Source organism: Amaranthus tricolor, chromosome 13, assembly GCF_026212465.1.
Source record: "Amaranthus tricolor cultivar Red isolate AtriRed21 chromosome 13, ASM2621246v1, whole genome shotgun sequence".
Classification (NCBI taxonomy): Eukaryota; Viridiplantae; Streptophyta; class Magnoliopsida; order Caryophyllales; family Amaranthaceae; genus Amaranthus; species Amaranthus tricolor.
Window position 1 is genome coordinate 12,663,894 of NC_080059.1, and position 16,573 is coordinate 12,680,466.

General features: G+C 34.1%; 1 protein-coding gene across 1 annotated transcript; it reads right to left on the bottom strand.

Annotated features, from left to right (window-relative positions):
• Positions 1–2: 2 nt before the first annotated feature.
• Positions 3–10,885, bottom strand: LOC130798062 (probable E3 ubiquitin-protein ligase RHG1A). Its single transcript, XM_057660916.1, has 6 exons — positions 10,588–10,885; positions 7,428–9,270; positions 6,954–7,004; positions 697–795; positions 435–578; positions 3–338 (listed from the first exon to the last, which is right to left on the bottom strand). The coding sequence occupies exons 2-6, from the start codon at positions 9,189–9,191 to the stop codon at positions 207–209; spliced, it is 2,190 nt and encodes a 729-aa protein (XP_057516899.1). The 5' UTR covers positions 9,192–9,270; positions 10,588–10,885; the 3' UTR covers positions 3–206.
• Between the last annotated feature and the right edge of the window lie 5,688 nt (positions 10,886–16,573).

Genomic DNA, 16,573 nt, shown 5'->3' on the forward strand with positions numbered 1-16,573 from the left:
TCTAAGCAATAATAATAATAATAATAATAATAATATAAGTTAAAAAAATTGTAATAATAAATAATAGAAATTCTCTAGCCGATCAAAAGATTCATGCGACCAAAGTCTTTGAAGAAACATTCATTAATAAACCAAACATTTCCGCTCATGTGTTCCCTTTGGAAACAGCAACTTCAAATACACTTTAAATGTCGCCTTTTCTTAGCTTATGTAGCTAAGCCTGTTGTTTTACAAATGGGGCACAAATTCTTGTGTGTCAACCACTGTTTGATACACTCTCTGTGGAAATCATGTCCACAATCCAGTGTTCCGATGTCCTCTCCGTCGGTATACTCTTCCTGTTATGCCCAACAAAATGGTAAAACCGTCACTTTCAAGTGAAACAAACCCGAACGTCAAACAGCGAAGTTATGAGCAGAAAGCTACTTAATCACCTGACATATACAGCAAGGCTCCGACTCAATATGATCGTCACTCATAGTATGTATGTACTTGCACTGCTTCATACTGCTCAATATTTTCTCCATGCTTAGTCCGGTGCAGACGTTACCAATTCGCTCTTCCAAAGCCAACAGCTCCTGTAATTAATTGTCATAATGCTGTTAGTATTACTATGCCCAAGAGACCCGTGATCTGACTCTGACCCTGACCCTAACCCTGACTAAAAATATTTTAGCACTATATGATTATGTGTACCTCATAAGACATGTTATCAACATCAAGCCGCATGTCCCTATGTTGATCATGAATATCGGCCATCCCAAATAAGACCGAATGATCAAGGATCATAATATCCTGCACAGAGAGAGCAAGTTTAAACCAACACACAAAGCCAAGGCCCATTTTCACCAGATTTTTTGCAATCATAAACCATAACCTATAACAAGCTTAGATATATAGTATATATTCACAACCAAAAGTCAAAAGTCAAAAAATAGAAGAAAGCAATTTTGTCAAATTTGAGTTCAATTACTTTACTCCTTCCTCCCCTCTCAATTTGCCTCATTTTACACTCTTGTTTATTCCACTCATTTTGCCTCATTATCTTATTAAGAAATAGACCATATGACTTTCTTTTATACTATTTCGAAATGAGGAAATTAAAGGAAAGAAAGGAGAAGGAAATTGAGGAATTGTAATTTTCCTCATTTAGATCAATAGCGGACGAAAGGGAAGGGAATTAGAAGGAGGAACTCAAACACACAATTAAGAAAACAATCCTTCAAACATATGAAAGATTTGAAAGGAAAACATACCAATCTTCCCTCCCTTCCCCTCCCACTCTCCCTCGTTCACAATTTTTAAAAAACAAATCCTTTTGACATATAAAAGATTTGAAAGGAAAACATACCAATCTTCCTTCCCTTTCCTTCTCTTCCCTTCCAAAACTATTATCCAAACATAGTGTTAATCTCACCTATACAATTCAATCTCTCTTTTCATTTGATAGCATATTTATTACACTAAAACCATATTACCCTTGAAAACAACTCCAAAATCATATAATAGAAACTCATTGGGATAAGGAATCACGTCTTGTCTCAGTTAAAGAGCAAATACCGCTTTTCGAAAAGGTTTTGAATTTGATTTTCACCTAGCCCTCGTACTTCCCATAGTCTACTGAGTATCTTTCAAAAGGGACAATGTAGTATTCATTAACATTCTTTCTAACACTAGATCTAACAAAAATAGAAATTCTATACACATTTTAACTCAGTTTTATACTCCTATATAGTGTAAGATGAATAAGACAAAAGTACAACTCATACAAAATAAAGGATTAAAGATTCTCACCGCCAATTCCCCAAGAGTGAGGCCCAAAAACATCAGTACAATTTTGGACCTTCACATTTCAACTATTACATTATGGACTCTAGTAAGAAATGTAAGAAAGCTGGTAAGATGAATAGAAATTCTATACACATTTTAACTCAGTTTTATACTCCTATATAGTGTAAGATGAATAAGACAAAAGTACAACTCATACAAAATAAAGGATTAAAGATTCTCACCGCCAATTCCCCAAGAGTGAGGCCCAAAAACATCAGTACAATTTCGGACCTTCACATTTGAACTATTACATTATGGACTCTAGTAAGAAATGTAAAAAAGCTGGTAAACTCCTTTTCATGTTGAATGCTATATTTTTTTTCCAGTTTTCACAAGTAGCAAAGAGGTAAACTCTATATATATGCCTTCTTGTCACCGTGTCCTTCATGTTCCTTCAGATTATGGAGGAGAATAATGTGTCAAATCTAGAAGCTCGACGCTACTTCTAATGCATTCTGTAATTCTAGGAAACTCAAATTGTAATTGTAAACTGTAACACTAGGAGCAAGTGAATAGTAAAATTTGTATAAGAGCACAAGTTCACAACATCCATAAGTAATGTTCAAGCATAACGCGCAAGTGACACAATAACAAAACCTCTTATGGATGTGGTAAGATTGTTTTGGTTGATTCGAAGTGATAAGTGACTGAAATGAAAGAACAACTTCTAGATAAGTAGAGGTGGCTACGGGCCGATTGAAGAACTTTGAACCTTAGTTTATAAGGCACGAGATACATCAAGGCACAAACTGGTGTTGGAGCCTAAGCGCAAGGCAGAAAGGTAAAAGTGCAAGCTATCGATAGGTGAGGCACACGTTTTTTTGTTCAAAAGACATAATACTCGTTCCCATTGAGTTGGCATCATTTTTGTTTAGGGTTGTTTTAAAGAGAAATATATAATGAGCTATTTTTTATCTTTTAGTCTAATAAATATGGTAGTAAATGAAAAGAGAATTCAATTGTGTGCAATCTTATTAAAAGAGAGTTTGAATGTGATAAACTAAATCAAAGGTAGAAGGATCCGTATTAAAAAAAATAAAGCAATATGATTGAGCCGCCCAAAATAGAAAATGAAACAAATTGGGAGAATCAGAGGAAGTATATGATACTATTGTTGTATATAAATTCTAAACATTTGTTATCATTGCACTAAGCCACTAATATAGTCAAAATGACACAAGAGGGTATTGAAACCCACATTCCAAGCAGGGGCAGATACAAAACAAAATCAAATGATGTTGATAATATAAATTAAAAATGCCTCCATCAAGAGGACTTTGTGAATTTTTGATTGTTGAAAAAGAGACTACTCTTTTCTAATTTCTATTCATTTTAGATTGTAAAACACAATCATTAAAATTTCAAAAAATTAAATTAAGCTCTTAAATCTATTTGAAAATGAATAGCCAAAAACACCAAATTACTTAATAAAGGTTAATGGAAAATTATAGAATCAACAAACAATATTTTAAGTAAGCCAAAGCAATCTAACAAATTTAAGACAAAACAAATATAGTTGGAAGAAATTTTTTCTTTTTGTAAATGTACTAACCAAAAACCCTAAATTGATTAACGAAAGTTAATCGGAAATTGTAGAATTAACAAACAGAACAATAATTAACATAAGCCAAAGCAATCAAACAAATTTAGAACAATTGAACAAATATAGTTTTATTTTGCTGTTTGGGGAGGAAGAACAATAAAAAAGAATAGAAAAATTACCTAGAACAATCCAACCTATTTGTGATTTTCCTATAATAATTCCACCTATTGATTAACCATGAAAAATCCCAACTTTGAGGGATATTTTCTTAGAGTTACCCGGTGACCAGATGACTTGCGATACAAGTTTTATAGCAAGTCTTATTTTTCTAAAAAAAAAAAGATAAATTAAAATAAAATGTCAAGAAAATGTTCAAAAATTCAAAAAAAAATTTATGATTTTTTTTATTATTTAGAATTTTTTATGTAAAATTTTAAAATTTTTCTCTAATTTTAAATTAATTTTCAGTTTACTGTTTTAATGAATTATCTACTATAACAAGTCATCGGATTGCCCAAGTTTACTCTGGGGAAATACCCCTTAAAGTCAGGATTATTCATGGTTAATCAATAGGTGGGATTATTGTAGTAAAATCACGAATAGGTTGGATTATTCTAGGTAAATTTTCAAAAAAGAATTTCAAATTTGAAGTTTTGATTAATAGAAAACGAGTAAAACACTTTCTTTCCTAAAAAAAATAATAATCAGTAACAACTTATGTGCAATAGCGTGGAGCGCAATAATGGAACCCAAGTGGTGCGGCAATGTCTTCTTAAAAAAATGTGCTAAATAAGGTTTGAACATATATCAATGTTGTAACATAGGAAAGAATCCCCCATCTTCACGAGCACACATGTTATTACTTCTACGTATATGGTTTCATAAATTTGTTGACATCATTGATTCAACTTGGATCCACCTCTTATATTAAGGCAATATGTCAACTTTTTCTTTTAGTTAATAGGGAAGAACTTAAAAAAAAAGGTGGAAACAAAGAAAAGGAAAATTAAAGGGAAAGAAAAACAAAGAAAGCCAAATGAAAGAAGAAATAATATAAAGAATCTAAAACAAGAAAAGAAGAGAGGATATCCACACAAAAGAATATAGTGAAGAGAAAAAGAAAACTTGGAAAAGGCTACAGAGTGTTCTGCTTATTTTAGACTCCACGCAAATCCTTTCAGTACCTCTCTTAGAAAACAAGTGAACATCTCTTTTCTTTTTCAATTTTCTCTCTTTTAATAAGATTTAATTCTTTTTGGTCTAATTGTTTTTATAACATTATTTAAAAAGGTCTCATCTCCAAAGAAAACCAAAAGCACATAAAACAATAAAGCGCAAGGAGCAAAGAAGCACAAATGCATGTGCCTTACGTATCTCCTTGAGCCCAAACTAAGAGATGCAATTTTTGAGGAGCCTCCCTCGGAGACACGGCTAGGAGCTCCCAAACCATGCTTTATAGATATTAGCTTTAAAGTTTGAACATACTTCAAAACAAGCCTACTTCTAACCAGGTTAGCCATGTTATTTCTATAGATAACATTTTGATAGAAAATAATATAAAGACTCAGTGTGGTGGGTTGAGGGGGGCTTTGGCACCCTTCGATCCAAAAGCACGCGTATTGTATTTCTACCCAACACCTCTAACTAGTTTGTAATATATGATGCAAGTGTTGAATAACTATAACAAATGAAGTAAAGTTTAGTGGTCAAAGAAATAAAAATAAACTTAATGTTTATAGTTTGAATCATTATCCAAGCAACAATTTTAATTTTCGTCATAATTTTGTAGACTTTTGACTTAAATTTAGAGTATGTCCATTTAATAATAGACTAAAAATAATTTTAAATAATTATTTTGCTAATGTATCAATTATTTCACAATAATTATTTTCCTAGTGCATCAGCTACTTGGCACCTCCTAATTTAAAGTTCTAGTTCTCGCTAACTCGATCAATACAAGGAGACGTGTGTAGGTGCATGTTGTTAACTTATAAAATTGTTTTGGTAAATAAGACTAGAGAGGAAAATGCTAACAAGGGGTTTCAAATTAAGTCGGAACAAGAATGAGTACGTGGAAGGTGTCTTCAGGACAAACGAGATAACGAGATGCACTATAAAGTTTGAAGAGAAAAAAATCGTTCCAAATGGATCCTTAAAATACCTTGGGTCCATATTTCAAAAAAGTGGAGACATCCAACAAAATATGACCCGAAGAACTAAGGATGGATGGCAAACATGGAGAGGGGTTGAATCCATATCGAGGTGTACCCTTTAAGCTAAAGGGAATATTCTATCGACCAGTCAGTGGACTAGTTCTACTTTATGGATTAGATTTTTGGGTATTTAGAAAAGATCATAATAAAAAGATGAGTAGTGGGAAAAAAATGTTTTGATGGATGAGTATACATACCTTGATAGATAGAATTCAAAACAAAACTATGTAAAGGGTTTATAAGTTGCAAGTATTAAGAAAAAGATGAAAGAAAATAATTGAAGATAATTTGGGCATGTGCAAAAACGTATATTAGCGAACCAATAAGGAAGATAGAAATTTGAACCTCGCGAGACTTAAAAAGAGGAAGTGATAGACCAAAAATGACTTGGAAGATATAAGTGAAACGGATAGAAAACAACTAAACTTATAAATAAAAGACGATAGAAAATCGAAATGAATGGAAAAGAAGAATTCATATGGATGACCATTCGAACTTATATATAGTTAATGTAGTCGACTCTAATCTTTTAGGATTAAGGCTCTACCATTGTTGTTGGTCCTCCTTCAATTACACAAAATCCAAAACCCTAATCCAACTATGGCTTTTTAACCATCCTTCGATACACACTCTCCTTCCTCACCATCTTTCCCGCCTTCCTCACGCTACTCTAGGCCTCAAACAATCCACTATGTTCTCACAAGTGTACCGCAACCCTTAAATCATTGGTCTCAATCCTCACTTTCATTCTTTTCTCTCTATTCGATGACTTTTGTCTTCTCTCTATTCTCAACTTATCCCTCATTATTGAGGGCAACAAGTAACCCCTTTGACTAGGGGGACGAAGCAACAACCGGTGAAAGGAATAATCTAGGATAGAGAAAAATAGTATGCTAGTATAATCCGACATTTCAATTCAATTTTTTTAATTCTTCAATTTATGTTCCTGAGTTATTAACCCAACTTGTAGATATGTTTTTGTTTTAAATTTGGATTTCGTCTCAATGATGTTTTTGGGTTTTGAGCTTTTTTCACGAAAAGCCAGCCTGTTTGGGAAACAGGAACAGGACAGTCAGTTTAGAGCCTGCTCGTAGTCTGATATTGAGCCAGTTTCTTTTTTGTACCACTGACTGAACCACACTGTCTTACCTGGTTCAAAGCAAAACCGCTCAATGATCAACTCTACTAACGAGTTAAGTTCTCGAAATTTGTGATCCACGTTAGATTCTCATGGAAACAAATGGAAAATTAGTTGTCCAACTCTGAGGACAAGGTCCAACATAAATAAGACCCTCCAACCATATAACTGAATTACAAAAAAGACAAATGAAAGATATTTACAAATTCAAAATTGTATGGAAGCTAACCTCAAAATGTAATCCTTCACCTCTATGCATCATGTTCAAGACATTGCGAAGCTGTTGCACAAACAAACAACCAACGTCAGCCGATAGTTATCCAGATTTCACAAGAATCAGTTTAAATCGGATTCTCATTGTTATCATTATAACTATTGTGTAATCAAATCAGCTACTACATCAGCTACTAAAAGATTCAGTTAAAAACAGGTTCCTTGTATCAAAATTATAATTAGAGAACAGTTATATCAGCTTACTACTTCAGTATGCCTTGCTTAACAGAGTAATTCTAATATACAATATTGCTTCAAGGTGAAAATAAAGCAAACAAAAGAAACACTTTAGTGCAACATCTAGTTATTACACACCCAAAATAACACCCATAAGACATAGACTCGAAGCAGATTTTATATCCTAAAAGAGCAGGCAAAAAGATCATGAAATGATATTAGTGAATCTGTAGAGACAAATAAACAAATGTACCTCAGATACAAGGCGGCTTCTTCCTTCACCAGCAGCTGCTAATGCTCGCAAAGAATAGGGAGTGCCAAGAGCACCATCACCTTGCCTCTCGATCGACAATGCTGACCTAGAATGTGACTGATTATGTCCTTGGTTCGCACCAATAGATGGAAGTATTACGTCAGGTGAGTTAGCTGGCCCTGAACGAAGTTGGTTATTACCACCATTTTGGCCAGCGATTTCATGCCCCACTGATAACACTGATCTACGAAGATATTCCGACAACCGACGGGAATACTGTGCTGAAGAATGGCGGTGTGGGGCCCAACTAGGTCCTGGTGCAGTGCGGGAAGCTGAAGCTGAAGCTGACCCAGTACGAGAATTTGATGGAATGTTTCTAGAGATACCAACATTTCCACTCCTGACACTCCATCTTGTTGGATTTTGAGCAGAATTTCTCGTCTCTGCAGGAGGCACAAACATTGGATGTTCAGCAATATTCCTTGGAATGTTTCCAGAGTTCAAATCTTCAGGCCAGGGAGCATCCCTATCGCCAGGAATGACAGGACTGGATGAACTTCCAGGCCTTAAATTAGGAGATCTATTCCACCTCTGAAGTTGCGAGTTCCGCTGAAGGGCAGATACACGCAACATAACAGATTGACTTTGTGGCGCAGGACTTTCCGGGAGAATGGGAGACCTCAAGTCAATAGGAGGATTCAAAGGCAAAAATCTTAATGGTTGATGGGCTGATGGAATGTCAGGTCGCCGATCACCACTAATAGGAGCTATTGAAAGCGAATTATTTGGCATAGAATCTTGCTGTATCGAGTGATTCACCCTCAAACGATAATTCCTCTGAGAGATTTCTGCGCCTGCAGGCAAACTTACAGGACGGAATGTGTCAGCCGAAACTCCTCCACCTATCCCAAGTCCGAGCCTTGCATTGACTTGTTCTGTTGCACTAATGTTAGGAGACCCTTCTGATGGTAAGGGTGCATTAACACTTCCACTAGCGTCATATCGAGGAGGAACTGCATGCCACAAGTTGCTCTCTGCCTGGGAAAAGTAATTTCCACTACTAGAAGACTGTCCAACATTTCCTTCCAAGGTTTTTCTCTTACAAGAAAGACGACGACCATCCATTAAGCAACCAGGCCTGCAATCATCCTCTTCAACAAGGAGACCACCACTTCCAGATGACGAAGCAAAAGGATCAGTATTATTAGTAGAAGAAAATTTTCCCCCAAAGCCATTAGATTTTAAAGAATTAGGACAGTCCATATCATCACCAACTCTAAGAAAATTTCTATCGCTTAAATCCTGCCTTTGAGAACCAGAATTTAAGTCAGAGCTTTGCACAAACGAGGGCCCAATAACAACCTGGTTGCTGCCAATGTTCAAATTAACACCATTTTGTGAAACAAAATTAGCGGGATCATATCTCTGCTCTTCTAACCTCAACGCAATACCCACAGATCCATTCATTGAAGTGGACCATCCACTTTGAGTTAATTGGTCATCACAGCGAACCAGGTTCTGGTCAATGCTAGAACTTGGTTCACCAATAGTCCATTTACTAAGGCCTGTCCCTTCTTGACCAACACCACCGATGTTATCTGAATTGGTAGCTGAAATCCTAAGATCAGACACCCTGCTTTCAGGGGGATTCCTGATAGTATTCCAGCAAATTTGCTGATTGACACCCACATTACTTGACGGGGGGCCATAATCAAAGTTTATTGAGTCAGGTAGGGAACCAATGGCACTCTTCTGGCCCTGCATCAAGCCCGTGTGTTCCTTCCTGTAGACAAAAGCTGATGGAACAATTTAAAAAGACTGTTGCTTTGAGGATCTTCTCAAACTGAAATCACAAACAAAAAAATGTTGTTTAAGATTAAATGGATATCCCAAGTTCCAAGCATATACAAAAACAGAAGGATGTGTTCATCAGATGAAGAGGAAATGCAAAGACGACAAATTGAAACCTTGCTCTCAAAAATTTGGTTGATTAAACTTCTAATATTGAATGGAGCAAGCTTAACACGAATTTCTATTGACATACTGTATAAGAAAGCATTAGAAAACTATATTATCACACATAAGACGAAGAAGCTTAGCCCTGCACATCTAATATTTATAGGGGCCATTCTAGGCACATTCAAGGTGCCCGATCGCCTAGGGTCCCCAAATGAACAGGGGTCTCATATATTAACAAACTCCTTACAATTCATTAGTCATGCATAGCTCAGTTCATAATGTGTCTTACATTGATATTGTTGATTACGAGTTCAAAACCTACCAACGTAAAATTTTGGTCATTTTTTACCATTGACGAAGCGTCTCTACATTTTGAACATAAAAAGGTAAATGGGGCCCATATACTCTTTGAACCGCACTGATTATATTAAGTTAACCTCAAAAGTTCATCAAAGACCATATGTAAGTTACTACCAATAATCAGCACGCGAACAGCAAATCGAAAAAAAAAAAAAGCAAATTATGGCTAATTTGGGCCCATCTCGAGCAACTTGCGAATCCCCCAATCTTGCCATACTAAAGGAACCCTTTATCCATCAAGAACACACATTTTATCATATGTATGTACACCACAACCATACAACATTAGTAAACTACAACCTTTTTGTCCCATCATGAGTTTAAAACTTAGAAAATTGAAGAGAGAAGCGTGCAATATAAGAAAAACTTTAAGCATGCTATAGTCCATTACTAAAGCAATTGCATAAGATTGCTCAAATTTTGTAATCAAACACAAACTTAAGACCCTAAGATGTCAATTCAAGATACTCAAATTCATATCTTTTTTCTTAACATAACATTTTTCACTAAATTAAATCAGTCCAGAAAATATAATTCAAACAGACCAAGACTTTCTGATAAGTAAAAGTTTACATCGTGTTAATCTGAGTCCCAAATAGCCAAATTCAAATAAGCTACAGAATCCAAAATCATATCTTTAAGCTCAAACCACCCCAGAATAAAAAAAGAAGTGAAACCCATAAAACCCAAAGAAAATTGCAACCAAAATGACAAAACTTTTAACCCAGTTAAGAAGTCACCCATAAAAACAATTAAAACCCAAAATAGAATCAATTCAAGGATAAAAAGAAAAACCAATCATCTAAAAGAGAATCCAAAAAACAAAATCTAAAGAACATACCTTCCGATCTGGTTCTAAAAACCCAGAAAAAAATACAGAAACCGCCTTTCTCTCCCTTCTAATTGAAATATTTTTCTTCTCTGAAAGAAGGGGATAGAAAGAAGAGGAAGGAGAAGAGAGGCAAAGAAGACAGAAGAAAGGTTGAAGGGTTGAAAGATGAGATGAAAGAGAAGTAGAAAAAGGAAGGCAGAAAGACCAGAAACTTGATTAAAGAGGTGGATGTGGGGAACGGCCAAACGGGAATAGGGTTCACAGTAATCTTTCTGTATTTACATTCGCAAATTAAGGAATCTTTTCAAAAAAAAATACTGTTATTTAGAAACATAGGAGTAATTCTCATTGTTTATTATTATAGGAAAACTTATTTCTTTCGGTACTGTCCACGTAAAATAATATTTGCTATTTTATTATAAGCTAACCATTATTTAAGATTATTGTTTGCATTACCACTAAAATGTGAACAAACTTTTCACACTATTCACAATTTGAATGTGAATAGTATTTCTTGCCCATACAGCTGTTTTGGAGCGGGTTTAGACGGATAGCGGACTTGGTAGTACTAAAAAATTCTACCCGCAGATTCAAATATTCAAAAGCCCGCCCGTATTTGCAGGCATATTTTTTGCGCTACCCGCGGGTAGGTGGGTATTTTTTATATAAAAATTAAAAATATAAATTATATTATAAAGTTAAGTTTTAATAACAGTTTAAGATACAATACATTGTCTAAAATACTCTAAAATATATAAAGTCTCAAAATACTCAAATTACACTAATATTGAATATAGACGGTGGAGTCGGCTACTTGTTTGACCTTTGATAGTCGACTGCTTGAGTAATTTGAGGGTTAAAAATATTGAATATAGACGGTATAATTAGAAATTTTAAAGTCTAAAAGAAGCAAACTCTATGGCTAGTACAAGAGTAATAAACTAAAGATAGGTATGGATACTAATAACTAAAGTTGGGTATGGGTCATGTAGTAATACTAGTTTAATAATTAATAGAGTTAATTATTTAATAAATAATATATTAAATTAAGCAGGCGGAAGGGTATACCCGCGGGTATTTTTTGGTGTCACTATTCGCCCATTTATCTTGACGGCGCCAATATTACCCATTTAAACTTAAAATTTTTTTGAAAAACGTTGTCCACATCGGTCCGTGAAGTTACAAAATGAATTGTTCTGCATTGTCAGGTTTTTGGTGATAAGTTATATAGCTAGAAGGTAGAAATATCTGGCAAACACATGCAATATTGAACTATTCGTGGAAGTATGACTATGTTTTGGACATCAATTGTGGAGGAAAGGAGGCGAGAATATTAGAAATATAGAAAGAAGAGGAAGGTAGGGAATGACCAAATCAACAACACTAATGTATTTGTGTTTTCTCCTTTTATCCTTTCAACCAATACACATTTGTTCTTTAATAGAGGATGGAATTAATCCTTTTTGCCCTTCTTCCATCCTCAAACATGGGAAAATAGATATTTCACTATCGTTTTGTCCTATTACCTTTAGTTATATTATTCAGACATTCTCTAAGGGTTCAGCTACCTTGATCATATGACTATCTAACTATTTATGTGTATCTCATGGAGCAAAGTTGTTAAAATTGGGATGTTACTTAGAATCATTCAGACCTATAGAATCGAATCAGTATAATCGAATCGATTTGATTCTATAATAAACTTAAATATGCTAAGTACTCATAATTATTCACCTTAAAATTTTAAATTTATTAATAAAGTTTCAGTCACTTCATTTCTAAGGATGAAATAGAAAATATTAATAATTAGTGTAAATCTTCATCCCGATGAAGAAATTTATTAGTTTAAATTTATTACTAAGTGATTTTGTACTTGTAGGATCTTGAAAGATTTGTGCCTTGGAGTAAATTTAGCACCTGAACTTGGAAAATTATATTATTCATGTAGACTCTCTTAGGTTTTTGATGATCCTACACTTAATATAAACGACTGTATTTTAGAGATTGTATACATGTCGATATCCGGTCTTGATAAAGATCGTTGATAGTACCTAAGACTTGCTCCATGAACTATGTATATGTCAAATATATCCAAGGAAGTTAGATAAGGAAGATCGCTTAGGATGTCAAATATAAACAGGAGGTCTACCGTTCCCAAGTTTGATGATCTGACGATACTTATTGATGGAGGCAGTGCTCTATTCCCAAGACTGAAGTCTGGAAGAATCAACGTCAACTGAAAATTCTATAGAATATATTTTTCTGATTTTTAGTTGATGTATTGGTTAAAATTAATTTGTTGCATTTTAATTTAATATGTTAATTGGTAAAATATTTTTTAAAAAAATAAACGTACCTTTTCTAAAGTGGAGAAAACTTCTCCTTATTTTTCTCCACATAAATAGACTTGCAATATAGGTTTAATTAAGAAAAAACTACTTTGCCTATTTTTAGAAAGTAATCGTGGCTATTTTACTTGCTATTCAAGATCCACTTACTTCCCCTTAGTCTTAGGAATAAGGATGTAGTAGGTAGTTATTTCTTTTACCAGCTACATGAGCTTCTATATAAAAGGGAGTTGTTTTTCAACCCGTTTGAGAGAGGAGGAGTGTCCATATGTGAGATCAAAAATTAACAAGAATTATTTTTGCTCTAAAAATTGCCAATTAACTTAAAATATTTTCTTGTGCAACTCATTAATTTTATCCTTAGAAATTTGGCCTTTGTAAAGGTTTTTTTTTGAGAGAATTATTATAACTAGACTTTAGGAAGTCTAGGGGAGAAGAGAGAAGCTTCGAGTGAAGCAAGAGAAGGAGAAAGAAAAGGAGAAGGAGAAGGAGAAGGAGAAGTTGGTCTAGTTTTGTTTATTTATTTTATATAATTGTAACTAATTGCTTAAAACATTGTAGAGAATTTTGAAATCCCAGGGGTCGTGGTTTTTCATTCTATTTAGGCCTAGAAGGTTTTTTACGTAAAATTGTGTTGTCTCTTTCTTATTTTTACGTAAAGAATGAAACTTGGGACATCGTTGAAGCACCAAAGAAAAAGAAGATTGTTTGGTGCAAATGGATATTTAAGAGGAAGGAGGGTCCTTCTAATGGAATTCTTCCGATCTACAAAGCAAGCGTAGTTGCAAAGGGATACTCTCAAATTGAGGGTGTCGATTTTCATGAGGTATTCTCACCGGTAGTGAAGCACTCTTCTATAAGGGCACTACTTGCTTTGGTGGCGATGGAAGATTTGGAGTTGCATCAATTGGATGTGAAAACGACGTTTCTTCACGATGAACTTGATGAAGAAATTTTTATGAAGTAACCGAAAGGTTTTGAGGTCGCTGGTAAGGAAAGTCATGTGTGTAGATTGAAAAGGTCATTGTATGGGTTGAAACAATCACCAAGGCAATGGTACAAGAGGTTTGATTCTTTTATGATTGCACATGATTTTATAAGAAGTTCTTATGATAGTTATGTTTATCTTAAGAAACTTAAAGATGGTTCTTTGTTGTACTTGCTTTTATATGTTGATGGTATGCTAGTAGCATGTAGTTCTTTTTTTGAGGTGGAGAACTTGAAAGTGTTACTTTCAAGTGAATTTGATATGAAGGATCTTGGTGAAGCCAAGAAGATTCTTGGAATGGAGATTTTGAGAGATCGGACAAAAGGTGTCTTATACCTTAGTCAAAGGAAGTACATTGAGAAAGTTGTGCAACGTTTCTCCATAGATGATACTAAAGGTGTGTCTACTCCTCTTGCCTCTCATTTCAAATTGTCCAAGAGGTTGTGTCCACAAACAAAGGCGGAAGAAGAGCAAATGTTAAGAATCCCATACACTAGTGCCTTTGGTAGTGTGATGTATGCCATGGTATGTTCTAGACCCGACATAGCTCATGCGGTAAGTTTGGTAAGTAGATATATGTCTAATCCGATAAAGAGACATTGGGAGACACTTAAGTAGCTATTGAGGTATTTAAAAGGATTCAAGCGAGTTAACCGGGTTTTGTGACTCGGACTATGGATGTGATCTTGATAATAGAAAATCCACAAGTGGGTTCGTGTTCACATTGGGTGGTTCGGCGGTAAGTTGGCAATCATCATTACAAGATGTGGTTGATCTTTCAACAACCGAAGCGGAGTACATAGCCGTTGTCGAGTCATTCAAAGAGGTAAAGCGGCTCAAAGGTCTTGTTGTTGAGATGTGCAATAAGGTGTGTTCGATAAGTGTGCATTGTGATAGTCAAAGTGCAATTCACTTGGATAGAAATCAAAATACTTTTCATAAAAGGTCCTAACACATTGATATTAAGTATAATGTCATCCGAGATGAAGTTGAGCACAAAAGGGTGATTTTGAAGAAAATTGATACTAAAGAAAACCCGGCCGACATGATGACAAAGTCATTGCCTACAATCAAGTTTGATCTATGTGTTGACTTAGTTGGTTTAGCTCCTTGCTTGAAGTAATGCCTTTGGGGCATTTGAGGTGTGTATGTTATTTTTGTTTATATTCTTGTAAGATGAAGTGGATTGATGAATGCTTTGACTTGGGTGAACTCAAGTCAAGGTGGAGATTGTTATGAATGGTATCATGAATGGTGTGACTTGAGTGCACAATTGATGTGTACATTCATGTGTGACTCTTGGGATGGAATCCCATGAGTGTGTTAATGTGGATATATTAAGTTGAGTCTTGATGATTGTGATTTATGATGGTGATTAAAAGTATGGAATAATGAGGTAATGAAGTGTGAGTTATTCATGAGAGTTATGGGACTTAATGAAAAAGTGCAAAGGTTTAATTGAAGATGCTCTACTATACAAGTCTAGCAATACTGTCAGATGCTCTACTAATCTGATATGTTCTCAACTTAGTTATTAGAATGGATGGTTTATGGCTGGTTTTAGATGTGGTCGGTATAGTTAATATTATTAATCTAAGACCATTTTTGGTACAAGTAGTAGTGTTTGTATAGTTTATATTATTGTAGTTCTTGTATAGGTTAGATTCATTTGTACAAACCTTAATCTTAATTAAAGTATATGTTAAATCTTTGTTAATATATATTTCTTCTTTTTTTCGTTAATATATACTTTATTTTTTCTAAATAATAATAATAATAATTAACAATAATATTAAAAAAAAGTTTCTAGTACCAATTAGCCACACTTATATGAGTAGGAAAAGAAGAGGTATGAAGTATGAGATCATTTAGCCACACTTATAAGTGAGAAAAGTTTCTAGCACCAATTAGACATGCTTATTTGCCACACTTATTAAATTTGCCTAAAATTTACACACACAAGCAGAGACCATGCTTAGTTAAGTGTGGCTAATGCATCATCCTCACATATAAGTGTGCGTAAATGTTTTTTTAAACGTAGGTATGTGCAACTTTTTTTATAGTGTTGGTGCCCTATATACTCAAAATCAATAATAGACATGTCTAAAACCTGAAAGAGATTAGATGAGGAGGTAAGGTTGCTAAATTTATCCTGATGAACTAAGATGACGATTAATACGAGAAGCATACCTACAATGTTTTGTCTTCTTGTAGTTTAATACTACATATTCATGCAGATAACACTATAGAAAAAAAAACACACATACTACGATTTTGTGAACATTATATGTTGTGGTTTTAACCCCAATCACTTGTGCTAGCAGTAAATGGCCCATTAACAAGTGTTGCAGTTCTAAGGGAACCGCAGCATATAGCCTAGGTTTTTATTTTGCTTTTTTCGTTTTATTAAAATACCAATGCATAATGATCATCACCAATATACACAATTAAAACTACCATATAATCACCATATATTCACCAATTATCACACTCGAATAATTATAATGAAAAAATATATAAATGATAAGTAATATATATATATATATATATATATATATATATATATATATATATAAGTAATATATATATATATATATATATATATATATATAAAAGTAATATATATATATATATATATATATATAGACACGCGCGCGCA

Bases quoted from the DNA above. Each gene is read 5' to 3' on its own strand.
- LOC130798062 (XM_057660916.1), bottom strand. From the start codon at position 9,191: ATGCAGGGCCAGAAGAGTGCCATTGGTTCCCTACCTGACTCAATAAAC. The intron at 7,005-7,427 runs GTACATTTGTTT...TTTGTGCAACAG, and splicing joins GAAGCCGCCTTGTATCTGAG to CTTCGCAATGTCTTGAACAT. The intron at 339-434 runs GTGATTAAGTAG...TGGGCATAACAG, and splicing joins AGCCTTGCTGTATATGTCAG to GAAGAGTATACCGACGGAGA.